Consider the following 18,642-nt stretch of genomic DNA (forward strand, 5'->3'; position numbering starts at 1 on the left):
AGTAATATACAGCTCTGGAAAAAATTAAGAGACCACTCCCAAAATGACCAGTTTGTCTGGTTTTACTATTTATAGGTACGTGTTTGAGTAAAATTCAATTATTTTTTTTGTTTTATTCTATCAACTACCGACAACATTTCTCCCAAAATTGAAAATAAAATATTGTCCTTTAGAGCTTTTATTGGCTGAAAATGACTAAACTAGTCTAAACAACAAAAATATCAAGTCTTTTCAGACCTTGAATAATAATAATAATGCAAAGAAAACATGTTCATATTTATTCCTAAACAACACAGCAAGAATATTTTAACAAAAGTTGCACTTAAAGAAAAAGAAGAAAGGCCAGCAGCACTCGTGTCCTTCTCATTGTTTTTTATTACAAACTGCGTCGGGGCTAAAACACACTGATGTATTTAAATACTCACAGCCGCGGTCAATCACTTGATCGTTCGAGAAGATATTTAGAAAAATAGAAACATTTACAAAGTACAAAAATACATCAAAGACAACTTCAAAATTGTATTTTGTAAATTTTTCTATTTTTCTAATATTTGCTACAATTTTGAAGTTGTCTTTGATGTATTTTTGTACTTTGTAAATGTTTCTATTTTTCTAAATATCTTCTCGAACGATCAAGTGATTGACCGCGGCTGTGAGTATTTAAATACATCACTTCCTGTTGTAAATTGCACACTGAGGAAGATGTTGTCGAAACCCGTCTGTGTGTGTTTTAGCGCCGACGCAGTTTGTAATAAAAAAAACTATGAGAAGGACACGAGTGCTGCTGGCCTTTCTTCTGTTTCTTTTTCTTTTTCTTTCAGATAAATGAGTTACCTAGAGCTTTCTGGAGCCACTTTGGTTTTTGATCAAAGTAGAGGAAGACGTAGTATGCTGGGATGCCGGTGAGGGAAATAGCAAATCCAATCCCCGTGTTCACCGGGTCCGAGTACAGAGACAGGAAGACCATGAAGAAACACGTGAGGCAGAATATCACCGGGATGAAGAGCGGGACCTGCAGAGAAGAACAGTCACGAGTGTTGATATTCATAAACTGTAGCTATGTAGTGGTTTCATAAAGTATTGAGACCCAATTAAGTTTTTGCACTTAACTGTGTTTAACATTCAATTTTAAAGGGATTTGGACGTCATCCAACAAAAGGAGCTCACACCTGTGTATACAAAGTTCCTCTCTGTAGACCGCCACAATACAACTCTAGGAGGCAGCATTTGTTATTCTATTAGCCTCCGGGAATTACTAAAGCTTTGGATATTCCCGGGAGCAGCGTAGCCTTAATAACTGTTTGATGGAAGATGAGCCAGGACCTTCCCTTAGAGTTCACTGCCTGAACAAATCCTGTGCTGTGATCCCAGACCTTTAGAAAACAGACTGTGTCATTTCTTAACCATGACCTTAGTTCAATGGCTCATCTAACAGCTTCACTCAGTGTTTCTGTATCTACCAAAAGTCTTTGTTCCCATGTGTTGAGCAGGCACAGTGACCAAAGTAGCTAACCATCTAATTTGTTTTACTCATTGAGTGCCAAAAACGTAATTTCTCGTTTTTTGCTTTTGTTTAAATTATGAAACTAGACACTTTAACACACCTTATGTGTAAATTTGGGGACTCTACGACGAGTAGAACTGAAATAGATGACGATCAAAAACTCATGACAGCTCATGATCTGGAAGTTTTCATCATAACTCGGCTTTTGCAAACGGAGTTCTGCATGTGGATGCCCTTGCCCTTTGATCCAGAAATGCGAGTGTCAGAAGAGCGACAGACACAAACAGAGCACCTTTCATAAAAGACGCTCTATCTCCTTTTCTAGAAAAAAAAGCAGGGATTTTGGTGAAACCCAGCCATGTTTAGCTTGAGTTTTCTCAGGAACGGAGACACGTAGAAACAAACGGTTTGTGGCCATTTGAAGCAGAAAGTTTCACCTTTCAAATGAGCCACAGTATGTGTTGGTGGCAATCATATAGAATACACTGTGGCTCTACAAAAATCATCAAAAATGGTCTAAATTGCCGGTACACTTGACTAAAACTCTGGAAAGGAGCGTGGCACTCAATGAGTTAATACACTTGACATTCTTACCTTCAGAGGTTAGAATGTCAAGTCCAAGTATCTGTGGATGGATGCTAATATTTGCTTTGTCTTAAGTTGCAGTTTTGCTAACTAGCAAGTTGATAGCTTTCATTTCCAGTGTTGGCTTATTGGGTTATTTCATTTCTAATACAAAATACCTTACAATATGTCAAGTTTCCAAACACCAATTTCCACCATTGGTCATCCAAATCCCGCGTTGGAATTAATATTGTATTTTCTATTCTGCAACATTTTTTTTGAAAGCAAATTGCCATGAATACTGCCGAAAATGACAGATTTTCACAATTCAGGTTAAATCTCAGTCAAACCAAAGTTGAGTGACTTTGAGATGTAACAAAACAGACATATCTCAAAAAAATAAAGTTTTATTGAAAACAACACTATGCAAAGAATAATTACAAAGCCTCAGCTAATTTTTTTCAAAATGCACTTATCTGCTTTTGCAAATGAACTCTTCAAAAGTATACAGTATATAAGTGTATATATAGAAATCAACAATACAGCAGTAGACTACTGTGAAATGCAGTGATTGTGTCTGACCTTAAATGGGCGGGGCAGGTCGGGCTTTTTGTATCGGAGGTAGATTAAACCCAGAACCACGAAGCCGATGAACAGCCAGCGCAGGAAACTCATGAAGTTCAACAGGCCGTAGATGTCGCCCACAAACAGCTGCAGCATGGTCATGGGGTACTGCACAAAGAAACACACACACACACACATGCAAAAAGCTTAGTAAACTGTAGGGCTGGGACGATATGCTTTTCTCCCGATTCGATTCTTCTACGATATTGCCGATTCTCTCGATTTTTAGTCTGCATTTTTAACATTTATCTGCACACAAATACTGTAGGAGCCTAGAAATTAACATACTCCATTATAAAGTGAACTTAAACACTTTTCAAAAACCTGTACTCTCTGTATGTAAAAAGGCGAACAAATGCACATTGCCCAATATTTTTAAAAATTCAAAAAAAAAAATCGATTTTTGAAAAAAAAATCGATTTAAAAATCGTCACAAAAGATATTGCAATTTTTTTCTCCCACCCCTAGTAAACTGTATGATGAGGTCTACTGCGGTGTATGTTAATAGGCTCAGAAAATGAACCATTAAATAGAGACAATCCATCCATTATCAGGACAGCAGGTAACCACAGAAACATTATCAGTGCTTCGTTACCAATGAAACGACAATTTTGAAGATATGTATTCAGTGTATATGGTGAATATGTGTATGTTGTTTTCATTCTGAGTGTTACTGCAGTAATCTGACCAGGATGAGGACAGCCGGCAGTGGAGTGTTCCTCCGCACATGGATCATGGACAAAACCTCGGGGAGCTGTCCTTCACGGGAAGCCACGTAGAACATCCTTTTCAACACACACACACACAAAGAGAATAAACATTTAGTTAACTGAAATATAATAATAATACAATATATTAATACTGAAACTCACTGATCTGGTACACTTCCAACAGCACAAATCATGTACAGGGCAACAGATAACATACTACCAGTAAATATTCAAGCATGTTTTTTTCTGAGAGAAGGGGGATATAATCTGAGGGGGGAACTGAATCTAAAACATCTGTATGCACGCACAACTTTAAAAACCTTCTGTGGAACAGACTAGTGGAGGAGCTCAGACAATGTCCAACCATGAGCAGATTCAAACAGCGGTACAAACAGATGGTATTCACAAGGTACAGGGAGGAAGAGGGGTATGACAAACACTAAGGTTTTCACACTTTTGCCATACTTGTCACTTATTGTATTTATTTTGACACAAGCAGTCATGGTGTTGTTGTTTGTTGGTGATTGTTTGTTTTGTTGAGAGTATTAAAAACAACAACAACAACAACAACAAAAAACAGGATATACAGTCAGGAAGTAGCCTAAGATAACCTGTAGTACTAGGTACTAGGTGGAGAAGGGCTTTTCAAACATACAAAGGTTTTCATCGACTAGTCCTTCAAGTGTAATATGTTATTCACATGTTTGAAATAAAGTATTCATTCATTCATTCATTCATTCAATGACTGTATGACCAAACAAGTTCATTTTAAATGTATGTAGTAGTAATACTGATGTCACATGGACATTAATTGACATGCATTGTCAAATTAACAGGCAAATAGATAAACAATCTAGACGTCATTTTCTACAACAGTGAACATAAATGGAGTAAAAGCTCTGAATGAATGTTTGTGTGAACGGGTGAATGTGGCTTGTAGTGTCAAGAGTTCAGTGTTCAATAAGTCTTGGGAAGAGTTATATGTAATCAATAACTAAAAGTATAAAATAATAATAATTAAAAAAAAAAAAACCTTAGCCCTTTAACAACCCCACCAAGAAGAAACTTTGCATTTCTTTTACCCTTAGGTGAATCATGAGCACAATCATTGATTTTTTTTTCAACAGACCCTGTGGTTTCTAAAATATTGATCTCGACCGAACGGTTGAGATGTCACTTACTGGTTTAAGTACAGAACTTCATACAAATACAAGGGACAGTAGATTAATTCACATAAAATGCTAATTTATGAAGAAATAAACAACAAAAAATGTCTGGGGCATTGAATACACTCTATTTCTTTCAGTATGCCACAAAACACCTCTGGTTTTTATTACAACCACGAAAAATATTTCTTCGAACAAGAAAATATCGCATTTCTAATTTTCCCATCTGTACTGTATCTGTGTTAAAGTGCAACAGCACAGAATTCGCACATTCAATACACTTCTGATTACTGCAAAACATTCATTTTTGCATTCAAATGGGAAAAGAAAATCTTTTAAGGCGTTTTCATGCACTGATCAATTTTGAGATTTTTGACTATTTTTCTTCCTTAACATGTATTCTTTCATAAAAATCAAATGAAATGGTAGAAAATCCACATTAAGGTACAGAGGGGATTGTTGATATATCATTCAGAGCCTGATTTATACAACATTTTATTCCTAAAAACAGGGCGAAATTTGATTTTTTTTTAAGGGCTGGTGACAGTATTTTCTCATTTACAAAGTAATAAAAAGAGATATCCAAAATCCCCTCAGTAAAAACTTCTGACTCTAATATGTCAACAAAATTAAACAAGAATTTTGAAAGAGGCTTTATCCATTTTTCAGATTTCAGGTCCGGAAATATATGCAACTAAGCGCATATTTCATCAGATATTGCCTCATTTACATATTTAAACATAAAATTTGACAAAACTTAATAAGTAACTTAGTAATACAAAATATATTTGTCTTAATGTAAGTGATAAACTTGGGAAGTTCCATGGTGATATCTGTTATTTAAATGTTTTACCCTATTCACCTGAGGTGTCTCCCCTTAATATCTGAACACACCTTGTCTGTGTCGGTGCACCAACAGTCATGTTTTTTGGGACACAACAGTCACATTGCTGGTAGATTCAATAAAGTCAATTTTACTTTACATTAGTTCAAACAAAAAGTGATGTAGTCGTGGTTACTTATGTGGGGACAGAGAAAGGAGGCGTGTAGCTACCTGGACAGGGCGAAGAGGCAGCCGTTCATGGAGCCGTAGCAGGACAGAGCCACGAACACCGGGACAGCAAACGAGAAGTTCCCCATCAACTTCTCAGCAAAAGTCTGAGACACACAAACACAGCAAAGGAAGTCAGGTTGATGTGGGCTTCAAAGATGCAGTATATTGAATAGCATTAGCCATTATACTGTATGTCAACAATGAGTGTGTTTTTTATTTGTTTTATTTGTTAGGATCCCCATTAGCTGCGCTCTAGAACGCAGCTAGTCTTCCTGGGGTCCACACTTAAAACCAATACATTTAAACATAAATCTGCAATCACAATAGGGAGAGGTGTTACTCAGTGATTTAATTGATAAAATCAAATCAGATCAACTTTATTTGTCCCGGAAGGGAAATTTGTCTTGGGCAAGTGGTGTCGTATCAGCTGCTTTGTACTTGTATAATGCATACATACACAATACATACACTACAGTAGTAACAATGGCACACATATCCAAGAAAGAAAAGAGAAAAAGAGAAAGTGTGGAGAGTGCAATAAATAGTTTAAAGGGACAACGGGGAGTTTCTATCTGGTTATAAAAAGTCTCATATTAATGTGGATGAATCTCCGTTACCACTTGTTAATGGTCCATTTTAGATAAATCTATGGTTTTGTCTCTATGGTTATTTTGTTATTATTAGTGGTGGTGGAAATGCTGGGCGAGCCGACCAGCGTTTCTTTACTTTCGGTTTCGTGGCGAGTCATGAGAATAACGCCGCCGTATGAATCTCCGTTTATGGTGGGAACTACGACGGTATGTGATCGTCTTCCAACCTCTGACTTTAATTCTTGATGAATGAAAACATGAGTCTGTCTTGACCCGGTCAAAGAATTTCACGGTGCGGAGGCTCATAAATGTAGTCTGGAAACACTTCGCTTTTCCAAAACTCCTCGTTGTCCCTTTAAATGAGATGCTCGACTAACAAACTATTTAAAAAGAACAGGAAGCCAGCAACACTCAGTGTCCTTCTGATGTCTTTAATGCCTCACTGGTACAGGAAACCACCACAAACCGGTTTTGACGGTCAGTCTGACCGTTGTTGTGCAGGTATTCAGTGGAATTAGCATAATCGTTGCTCATCCTTTTGTTTGCACTTAATGGGCTATTGGTCTACCACTGTTTCACAAATCACATACAGAGCCAAAAATGCAGCTGTGGCCTGACTTTCTCCTGAGCTATCTTCTGTTACCGTTTCATCCACAGCAGCAGTGTTGGGCCAATTACTCTAGAAAAGTAATGACAGTAAATGATAGGGGTGGGAGAAAAAAATCGATTCACATAAATATCGAGATATCTTTTTTGACAATTTTTAAAATCGATTTTTTTTTTTCAGAAATCAAATTAAAAAAAAAAAAATTAAATATTGTGCAATGTGCATTTGTTAGCCTTTTTTTTTTTTACATACAGAGAGTACAGGCTTTGAAAAGGGTTTAAGTTCACTTTATAATGGAGTATGTTAATTTATAGGCTCCTACAGAATTTGTGTGCAGATAAATGTTAAAAATGCAGACTAAAAATCAAGAGAATCGGCAATATCGTAGAATCGCAATTTAAATCGAACCGCCATCCAAAAAATCTTAGAAGAATCGAATCGGGAGAAAAGCATATCGTCCCAGTCCTAGTAAATGGCCAGTATTACTCTTAAAAGTAATGACATTACAGTTCTTTGCTGCGTCTCATTCCTTCTCTTACTCTACAGTATGTCGCTCTCCAGCTGTCCTTTCAAAATAAATGCATAAAGAGCCCATAAATAAATAAACAAACAAATAAACTGACCTGTGAGCTGGTGGTGGTAAGAAATAAATCAGTCGGTGGCGGTGGCCGCCAAATTCTCTATGCAGGAGAATCCCTGCTTGCACACTCCTTTTCTTTTTTTTATGATGAGGGATTATTATGGGCCGCGGGTTGATCTCACATCACTATTATTATAGTTATAGCATACTATTGTTATTATTATTGTTATAGTTAATGTGTATGAGGTGTTTATTGTATTTCAACCCGGCTTTTTACTGAACTGAATCTGTGTATCATTCGTTCTTTCTATTTTCAATTAGCAATCAAAAATCAAAAAAATGAAAAAGACAGAGTGATCGGTCAGTCTCTTTTGTTTTGTTTTAACTTTGTAGTATGACTTTGCCCCCCCAAATAAATGATCTCACAATATCTGAGAATACCAGAAACAACAGTAATAATACCTCCTGTTGAATATTTGATCACTTCAGTTAATCCATGCCAAAAAAACAAGTGACTGAGCTGACTTGATGTAAAGCCCCTCGTTGCACAGCTGTTTTTTCCCCTTTGAAATAAATAGCAAAAGCTCATAGCTGAGACAATGCGCATGATTATGCTGTATTATTCTACTTGATAAAAACATATTACAGCGAGATAAAGCGTGCAGTAGAACTAGAATAGCTGCGTCCGTGTGTCAAAGACCATTTCAAGTTTGCACAGGGCCTTGCCCCCCACCCCTGCCCCCCAAATAAAGCAGATTAATGATCTCACAAACAACAGTAATGATACCTCCTGTTGAATATTTGATCACAGTTTGATGGTTGTGAATCTCCATTTAAAGAGGAAGAATTACAGGTGACTAACAGCCTTTTGGAAGATGTTTGCAGGTATTCAATGCATACTTCAGGCCAGGTAAGCCTGTACAAACACCTCATTAGCATTCTCATTGCTCAACCTTTTGTTTGCACTTAATGGGCTTAATGGCTCCCAGTGTCACACACCCGAAAATGCAGCTGGTTTGACTTCTGTATAGCTATTTTCAATTTTGTTCATCCCATAGGTTAAAGGGATAGTTCACCCAAAATTCAAATTTCACTCATTATCAACTCACCCTCATGTCGACTAAGAGCTGTGAGAATTTTCAGAGTCCTCGGTTCCTTCTCTGAGTTACAGGGGGGGGGGGTCCGCGCAGCAGTATTTGTCCATATAATGGTTGTCAATGGATACCAACTTTCTTTGTCCAAAAAGACACACCAAAAAACATCCAAATACCTCCATACTGCTCGTCTGTAATGTCCCTCTTGTATTGAAGCCCCGACATGAGAAATTGTTCCGAAAAAAATTAAATAAGTCTATATTTTAAGCTTGTTTGTAGCGGAAGCTCCCAGTGTCTCGGTTCACTGCTCTTCCTGTTCTCATGTCGGGGCTTCAATACAAGAGGGACATTACATACGAGCACTATGGAGGTATTTGGATGTTTTTTGGACGAAGAAAGTTAGTATCCATTCACAACCATTATATGGACAAATACTGCTGCACGGACCCCCCTGTAACTCAGAGAAGGAACGGAGGACTCTGGAACTTCTCCCAGCCCTTAGTTGACATGAGGGTGAGTAGATTAATTTTGGGTGAACTATCCCTTTAAATCCTGCATAAATAAATTGAAGCATCAATGAAACTCCATGAAGCAAAACCTTTTTTTTTTTTCTTTTTTCATTTTTTCCTGACATGTGTGAGCTCATAAGCTTGACTCATTTAGCTACTATATAGCTTATATATATATATATATATATATATATATATATATATATATATATATATATATATATACAATATATATATATATATATATATATATATATGTTGGCTGAGGTTTGGCAACAAAGTGGTCCTTCCTGTGGAAACTCTGTCTAGCGTAGTGCTCCAATGCAACTGTTTCATCTGTAAAAAGAAGTTGTTCCACAGAGACGCCTGTTGCAGCCTTGCCTTTTTTTATCATGTCATCAATGGCAACCAGAGTAGTATGAAGGAAAAATCTGACGAATTCAAAACCATTAAAAATGCTTTCAGAATATATAAGTGAATTGTTTTTTAGGTTTTTTTTTATCGATTTTGGTTTGTTTATCCATTGATGTGAAACTTGTGTGTGCATTTTTCTCAGACATGAGCGGCGGGGTTGTGGCTCCTTGTAGTGCTTTCTGATCTCTTAGTGAAACTCTGATGCCTCTGTCTGCTATTTTTTATTTATCTGAATCTCCCTCGTAGATATCCCATTCTCATTAGCTTGCATTTGACGCACTTCTTGGGAACTCTCTTTGTTGATGGGCGTCATCTCAGCTGTAGTTCACAGTGTAGGCTCATACAAATGTAAATGATGTGCTGCAAACGAACGCATCTGATTGGCCGATGCATTCCTAGGTGTGACCAAGCGACCAATGAAATTTCACTACACCAAAGATAATCCTTCAGGTACAATATAAATGCCCATGAATCACAAGACCTTCACTTTTTCCCTGCACTTTGGTGACACCCTTGCACCAAAAATGGAAACCAGAAGCAGTTTTTACAATCCAGTGGCCAAGAGACCAAAACTTGTCTTATCAAAGGTAAGTTATTATGAGACTGTTGCTTTTCTTTATCTTAAACAGAGCTAAAATTAATCAGAGTTAAATACCTTGTTGTTTGGTAAACACAGCAAATTAATCTGATTCTTTCCCACTAGACAACGCAGCCCTCACCGCACACAAGGCCACCGACATCCAAAAAACCGGCGGTGAGAGCAAACGTGCAGCTTGTGGAAAAGAAAACGGTAAGTTATATTTATTGAATTAACCCTGATTTAAACAGTGAGAGTGACCGGAGGAGTGCAATATACTGTATAGTGTATTTAAGCAATATATCACTCCAGTCCGTGGTCTATGCTCATTCTACCACTCTAAGGGGCGTTGTTCCCCCTTAGAGTGGTAGAATGAGCATAGACCACGGACTGGAGTGATATATTGCTTTTATAAAACGGTTACCAATAATGACAATATGAAAGAGGAATACGCATCAATTTCATGTAGTTTTATTCAACCAGAAATACATATTATCCAATAAAAAACTAGTCCCAGCTGTCCAGACGTTAGCTCCAAGTAGCTCTGCATCTGGTCTTTTCCTCTGTCACTGCTCAGTCCCCTCTACCATTGTTAACCCTCTGGAGGTGAAAGTTCACCTTCAACATGTCAATTACACTACTTTAGTCTATTTTTTAACATCGTAAAAACATCAACTGTCTTTTGCTACGGACTGCAACAGTCCGTTGTCATGGACACATGACAACAACTTCCATACGTGCCTGAGGCGGAGTGATAGCCTACGCTGTGATAAGGCTTTAGAATAGTAGCCGTGGTGCTATATGCTCATTATACCACGGTTAACAACCAATCAGATCGCCGGATTTCACCTTTACGTTTTATAAATAATAATACCCTCTCTTTTTTTCTTGAACAGGCCACCACTGTCAGCTCCACTGGAGGGAGTTACTCAAGCTCAATCCCGGCCGGGTTATTTGACGCCGATATCTGGAGCCTCAAAAGCCGGGTAGCTGCTATTGAGTCCATCAGGGACAGTCACAGTCACAGTGACACTCACGTGAGAGAAACATTGGACGGCATCACTGAGAGACTTGTCCGGATGGAGGCGGCGGTAAAGGATTTTGAATATCGTCTGCAACGTTTGGAGAATCCCCCACCACCAACAGCAGGCAGTCCGGGTGCCCGGCGTCGGCTGGCGTTTGGAGAGACACAGACACAGACGGACCCCACCTTCCCGGCTCCTCCAGAACCAAAACCAGAACCCGTGGCTGAAGCAATCAAGACCCCACGTGCTGTGGAAGCCACGCCGGACACCACGGTCAGATCCCTGTCCGACGAGCGCGAGGAGCACCTCTTTAGACTGTGCCACCACGGAGGGAAACCTCGGCCGGACACGTACGCCGCCAGCGTGTTCATGGCGCTCACTCCGTTCGACGCTTACCAGCGCTGGGGGAAGACCGTCAACTGGAGCGGCTCCAACGGCAAAAACCCGCTGCCCCAATGTTTGAAAGAGCGCGTCCACCGACAGGTTTCCCAGCGCTTCCCCAACCTGTCCGGGGACCAGTGGCAGAAGATCAGAAGCAAGATCAACGAAAGACTTCGAAGTCCCCGCAAGGTTGACCCCGAGTCACAGCGCCTTGGCTTCTGTTGATAAACAGTAGCCAAACCCCCCCTCAAAAAAAAATCAAGCACTCCTCTTTTTCCTATTTTTGGTTTGATTCGCTTGCCTTCGCTGCATGTTTATCGGTTTGAATAAAAAAACAGAAAAAGGTTTTGCTTCATGGAGTTTCATTGACACTTCAATTTATTTATGCAGGATTTAAAGGACAATTCCAGGCAAATTCAACTCGGGGCTGTATTTTCCTAACATTTTAGGTCTAAAAGAAGGAATCTGAAGATTTTCAGTTTAATGTCTCCTGTTTTGCGGTAGTTGTGTCTGTCCCCGCATCGCCACGGCAGCAATGAATGGGAGTGGATGCAAGTTCCGCTGCTTAGGCTGTTTTCATCCCTCAAAGCCGCAATTTTTTTCCACAGACAGCTTCAGATGGCTCCTCAAACATGCACCCAGAAGTTTATTTACTGCAAGCAAGCCGACATGTTTGTAAAAGTCGATCTTATTCAAAGTCTCCCAGAGTCTCACGCGAGCCCGAAGTTGCCGTACTCGGTGTGTTCAGGTGCAGTTGGAAGCTCCCGTTTGTGTCATTTTTACTTCAAGCAAGTAAAGAGTTGATATTCCTGTGTTTATGACACCAACGGTAGCTTTCCCACTGCACCTGAACACAGCGAGCGTCAACTTGGGTCTCGCGCGAGACTCTGGGAGACTTTGAATTAGATCTAGTTTTACAAACATGTCGGCTTGCTTGAAGTAAATAAACTTCTCTGTGCATGTTTTGAGTCGCCATCTGACGTGAAAATCTTCAGATTCCTTCTTTTAGACCTAAAATGATAGGAAAATACACCCCCGAGTTGAATACGCCTGGAATTGTCCTTTAACCTATGGGATGAACAAAAATGAAAATACAGTAAAGTCATCCTCCTGTTCATGAACACAATCAAATCACAAGACTATACAGAAGTCAAACCAGCTGCATTTTCAGGTCTGTGATTTGTGTGGCACTGGGAGACAAAAAAGCCCATTAAGTGCAAACAAAAGGTTGACAATGAGAATGCTAATGAGGTCAATCAAAAAACATGCATGGAGTGCTGCATGGGTATCAGTTGTCTTTGTCTCTTGTCTCTACCTCTGGTGCTCTTCAGTGTGAGGATCCAAATACTAGATGGCAGCAGGAACTGAGGCACTCAGAGTAGGAAGGTGATTTTAAAAAGCCTTTATTGCAGCATGGCCAAACAAATTAAAACCAAGCCAACGCGTTGCGGCCACAGGCCTTCATCAGGGCTGAACACAACCAAATCACAAGGCTATTCAGAAGTCAAACCAGCTGCATTTTCGGGTCTGTGATTTGTGTGACACTGGGAGACAAAAAAGCCCATTAAGTGCAAACAAAAGGTTAAGCAATGAGAATGCTAATGAGGTGTTTGTACGGGCTTACCTGGCCTAAAGTATGCATTGAATACCTGCAAAAATCTTCCAATAGGCTGTTAAGTTACCTGTAATTCTTTCTCTTTAAATGGAGATTCACAACCATCAAACTGTGATCAAATATTCAACAGGAGATGTTGTTTGTGAAATCATTAAACCCGTTAACTGCCTGCTCAACCATTTGGTTGAGCACATTTTGGATGAGAGGAGTGCCTAACTTGGTTCAACTTGGTTAAGCCATCTCTACCACTCGGTTGAGGTACGCTGTGCTAAAGAAATCCACTTTGTTCTTAAATAGTATTCTTCTTCACACCCCCTACAACCGGGAAATCAAAAACATAAAAATCATCTGCGACATGTTGACTGTTTTCAGTAAAAATTTGAAAGCACAGATAGTTTTGATTCAATTCAATTCAAACTACTTTATTTATCACAAATAGGGCAATTTTGCAGTTTGCAGTCTCCAGTCAGACAGCACACAAAACAAAATAATAAAATCCTAAAAACCCAAATGGTTGATTTGTCGCTTGATGGTAAATGTAGCAAATTAAACTAATGTGAGTAAAATTAAATTTTTTGATATAAAATCTACCAGAAATGTGACTGTGTCCCAAAAAACATGACTGCTGGTGCACCACACAGACAAGGTGTGTTCAGATATCAAAACGAGAAACTACATTTATTTTCTATTGTTTTGCGGGATTTTCTTTTCCTATTTGAATGCAAAAATGAATGTTTTGCACTGTTACATATAATCAGAAGTGTACTGAATGTGAGAATTCTGTGCTGTTGCACTTTAACACAGATACAGTACAGATGGGAAAATTAGAAATGCAATATTTCCTTGTGCAAAGCAATATTTTTTCGTGGTTGTAATAAAAAAATAACAAGTCAGCACCGTGACTGACAATTAAGAAGCCGTCTATTTTAACATGGACATCTGTGGCTGCTGGTTCTACCATTGGTTAATTCACCTTCCACTTTTTGACGCCAGAAGTAGTAGAAAATGAGTGAGTACGCAAAAATGAATAAATGTGGACAAGTATTGTTTTATTTCCTTTTGTACTGTTATTGTGTAGAAAAATAAAGTGAAATGTTACTCACCACAGCAACAGCGTCTGAGGCCAAGAGCTCCTCCGGTGACATCACAGTGTAATAGGCCACGTTGGTCAGTACATAGCAGGAAGTCACAATCCCCATGGAGATGCAGATCGCTAACGGCACCGTCCTGAGGATGGAGGGATGAGAACATAATAATAATAATAATAATAATAATACAAGGCAGCACGCTGTCACTCACTCATGTCACTCCTATCAAGCCTATGATGGGCATACATGCACATTCTACAGCAGCTATGCTAAGAAAACAAGTGAGTGAAATAGCCACGCTGATGATGTCATCACCCACACCTTGTGTATTTGACAGATATCTACTTAGTACCACTTAGGGGTTTTTTTTTTCTTCAAATTTTAGGATTAAAGCAGAAGTAAGCGATCCGGTGGTTTTGGCTAATGCTGCGTTCCAGGCAGGCTTTTGAAATCGTAAATTACAGCTTCAAGTCACAACTTACGACTTTGTAGCGTTCCAGGCAACCCACTCGTGTTTCTCCGACCTGTTTTACCTGTGAAAGTCACTATAACGGCCACTCGTAACTTCTGACCCGTGAACTCGTACCAGATCGAACTGGTACCACTTCACAGGTCGGAAAAATACGAGTTTCCTTGAACGCACCATAACAGTCCTCGTCCCTACGTCGCCACATTCACGGCGTTCCTTGGCTGCACACACAGCCCTGCATGCCGTTCTCTCTCCTCATTGGATAAAGGTTGTAGGATACAAGGAAAGTTTTCTCCTGGGCTCAGAGCAGAGCAGAGTGACTGACAGACCCGTGTTTCAGACCAAACACTCTATAGAAGTGATTGCTGTCGGAAGATACAACTATTTAAGACTTATATTAACACAAATATATCACTTACTTCTGCTTTAAGACAAAAACAATAAGGAGGGAATAGTAGTGCATATTTTGTGGACTTTCTTCAGCAGCATTAATCCAGCAAGTACTTCCAGGAGCAGTTTTTTGTTTGTTTGTTTGTTTGTTTGTTTGTTTGTTTTACATTTTGTAGTGACTTAAGTCTTTCTAGCTGTTTTACATTGAACAACCACGGGGCAGGAATGACATCAGTGTTATACACACAGGACACAAAAAAATCTTTTTTGGTAACACTTTACAATAAGGGTCCCTTAATTAACGTTAGTTAGTACATTATTAAGCATTAATTAACTGTTTAAAGATATATTAAAAATCAGGGCCGGTCCTAGGATGTTGGTGGCCCCCTAAACAAGATTTTTGTTTGTGGCCCTGCACTCTAAGCACAAACACCAAATCACTGGTTAAAACTGAATACAGACGTGTTTATCCCTCTGAGGTTTAAGGCCATTTTCTCGATGTTTACATATTTTCTTAAATTTATCTTTTTAAGATACTTGCAGATGTAACAATACTCAAGTGTTTTATGTATTTTTGAAAAATGTCCAATCCCTTGTGAAAACACTCCTTCAGTCATGAGAATGAACTGTTTTGGTGCTTGAAATAGGATATGAATACAGTAATAGAGAAGTGTAGAAAACAAGTCTAAAATGACATTTTGTAAGATTGTTTTTTGAGCACAAATGTTGTCATTCTGCCGTTCTATTTTCACCAAATGTCTCAAATGTGAGATAAAAGAAGCTGAATATTGACTTCACATTACATATAAAGCTCATAGCTGCACGTGCAGACCTCAGGATGTTTAAATGACTTGATGAACCCCGGTACCTTTCTGATCATGTGGCCCCCCCCCTAACGGCTGTGGCCCTAAACAACCACATAGAGGGTTTATACCAGGGGCCGGTCCTGTTAAAAATCATTATTATGTATTACTTAGGGTTAGGAAACACATTAATTAATGTAGCCTATTAGTAAGCAGTTAATTAATGTTTACTACTCAAAGTTAGTTTATAAATTATTAAGTTGAATAGTGTAATTAGTTATCATTATGTATGCATTACTCAGCATTAATTAACACATAAGTTGATATATTAATGCTTAATAATGTGCTAACTAACGTTAATTAAGGGACCCTTATTGTAAAGTGTTACCGATTCTTTTTGAAAACTCACCTCTCAGGGTTTTCCACCTCCTCCGTAACAAAGTTCAGATAAAACCTGCAAGAGGAAACAGCTGCTGTGAAACCTCCATCCAGGTCCGAGAACGACAAACTGGCAAGAAAAAAGACACAGACCACTGGTGTGTGTGTGTGTGTGTGTGTGTGTGAGGATCATACCTACCACCCAGCGTATGCATACATCCCAGAATAGAAAGCCAGTGGCATACCAGACAGCTCCACGTTGTTCATTTCAAAGGCATTCTCAAAGTTTTTGGTCTCCCCTGCAGACAAACACACACACAAACGCACACACATGTACACACACGTAACATTTAACACTGTGGTGGTTTGCAGCACCATAGGTGTTCCACAACGACAGATTCTTGCAGAAATAAATATGAAAAACTAAATTCACAGGGCAGTATTCTGCCTTATGAACTTAGGGAGACACATTATTCAGGGCTCCGTCCACCTCACTGTTTTCCAAATTGAAAATCTCAACCATATTTGATATTAATATCCTGCAAATCTGCATCTTCATATACAAAGCAACCGACCAAAGTCACCTATTACCAAATCAATTTCAACAATATTTTCGCACGCAACAAGAAAAGCAGGTCACCTCCACCGACCCCGTTGTAATACCACCAGAGGGCAGTAGTCCATTAAATACAGAATGAACACAGTCAACTAGCTGACAGCTCCTCCCCCATGGCAATATTTACTGTAAAAAGACACTACTGTTAAAATTAACTGAACATCAAAACATGGTTTGACTTTTTAATTCTGCTTTCCTAGCGCCCCATGTTTTTTTTTAATTTAGTTTTTCTTTTCTTTTCCCTTTTTAGTGTTTACTTGAACTTAATTCATCTGTACCAGTTCTCTTCTTTTGTCTCGCTTTCTTTTCTCACCTCTTTTCGTTTATTTATTTATTTAGTTATCATTACTACTACTTTTATTTTTACTAACAACATCTTCCCTGTTTTTTTTTTCATTTTTTTCCTTTCTTTTTCTTTTTCTTTTTTGAAATTTTATTATTTCTATACCTTGCACAATGTATGTGAGTATTATTTCTTGACTGTGCTTCAATTATTTGTTAGATCAGGGTGTTTCGAGTTTCAGACCTCACCTGCACATTTCTTTTTTTGTATCTTTCTTACTAGTAAGAGAGATAAGTAAATGTTTTGTTTTATTTTTTATGTGCAAATAAAAAAAGTTTTAAAAAAAGTTTTAAAAAGTTTCTTCGCACATTAAATCACACTCATGTGTAATCAGCTGAGATGTCATTCATCAATAGAATAATATTGTTCTGCATTAGCGCCATGAACAGGCAGTGATCACTGTTCCGAGGCGTACCGCTGCCCTCTGCTGGCCCCTTGTCTCTTCTTCTAGTACTTCATCATATTCTATCACAGTTTTTCTCAACTGCTAAAACACTAAAACCCATTGTCTGGACCACATGCTCAGTGGCCTGAACCCATTTATTGAACTGGTGATGCACTTGTGTTGCATAATAGTAAGCATAGGTAGTGAAAGTGAAACAATAATCCAAATAATCCAGTTCAAGAAGAAGTACAAAGAAATTATTTTCAGTATGTAGAGAAATGAGGGTGTCTGACAACCACAAGGTGCTTATTATTATTATTTATTTGGGTATTATTTACCGACTTAGTTTATTTGTTGCTCGGTTCATGTTACTTTCAGTTTGTCTTTGTATGTATGAATGTGTTTGTATATGTTTTTATATGTGTATGACTATATAGAGAGATAAAGATTAGTAATCATAGGTTAGAATAAATCTATATGTATATAAATATATATTAGAATAAATCCATTTAAATAACTCATAAATTAATTTATTGTATAGATTATAATGACTAGATAACTTGATAGATAATTTATGAATAAGGGGTGGGAGTAAATAAGTTTTACTTCTTCCCACTCCTTTTCGGATATGAACAAACAAACAAACAAACAAAAAAATCAAATTATCTTTATTTTCAATTTATTTTATTTTATTTTTTTGTTCATATGTTGTCTTTGCAAAGTTTTTATTTGTTATGTCTGTCCATTTCTGTATTATGTTTTATTTCTTGTAACATGTCCGAAATAAACTTAAACTAAACTAAACTCAGTTAAAGCACAGGAGTCTAAACTTAAACACAGCAACTCAAAACTGATCACACTGCAGCTAATGATGTGAAGGAACCAGTATAAACCAGTTTCACTATGGACAGAAACAATCAGAGAGGTGACGTCCACATGATGCTGTAGATGAAGAACTGTATAGTAGATATTGTTTTTGTAGTTGTAATGTGATTCCAGTTTATATAGTGCTAAACTGATTTTTTTTTTTTAATTTTTTTTTTTTGCAAAATGCATTTTCCCATTGTGAAATTATTTCTACATCTTTACGATCTGATCATTATGTTTTCCTTTTCTCTATGTTGTGTGTAATGACTGATCAGTAAGAAATGTGTAT

General features: G+C 38.1%; 2 protein-coding genes across 2 annotated transcripts in view; both read right to left on the reverse strand.

The window, feature by feature from the left end:
- LOC146979224 (protein NLRC3-like) overlaps positions 1-18,642 on the reverse strand; it is a 331,528-nt gene that overhangs the window by 219,784 nt on the left and 93,102 nt on the right. The window lies entirely within an intron of this gene.
- Positions 1-18,642, reverse strand: part of slc7a11 (solute carrier family 7 member 11) — a 36,981-nt gene that overhangs the window by 265 nt on the left and 18,074 nt on the right. Inside the window, exons 5-11 of the mRNA XM_085788957.1 lie at positions 16,342-16,441; positions 16,174-16,218; positions 14,118-14,241; positions 5,623-5,726; positions 3,381-3,477; positions 2,651-2,800; positions 835-1,012 (exon numbers count right to left, since the gene is read on the reverse strand). Of these exons, the coding sequence (XP_085645083.1) occupies positions 835-1,012; positions 2,651-2,800; positions 3,381-3,477; positions 5,623-5,726; positions 14,118-14,241; positions 16,174-16,218; positions 16,342-16,441 (798 nt within the window). The remainder of the gene's footprint in view (positions 1-834; positions 1,013-2,650; positions 2,801-3,380; positions 3,478-5,622; positions 5,727-14,117; positions 14,242-16,173; positions 16,219-16,341; positions 16,442-18,642) is intronic.

The sequence above is a fragment of the Trachurus japonicus genome, chromosome 10 (assembly GCF_045865225.1).
Source record: "Trachurus japonicus isolate A0001 chromosome 10, Traja_1.0".
In the NCBI taxonomy this organism is placed as follows: domain Eukaryota; kingdom Metazoa; phylum Chordata; class Actinopteri; order Carangiformes; family Carangidae; genus Trachurus; species Trachurus japonicus.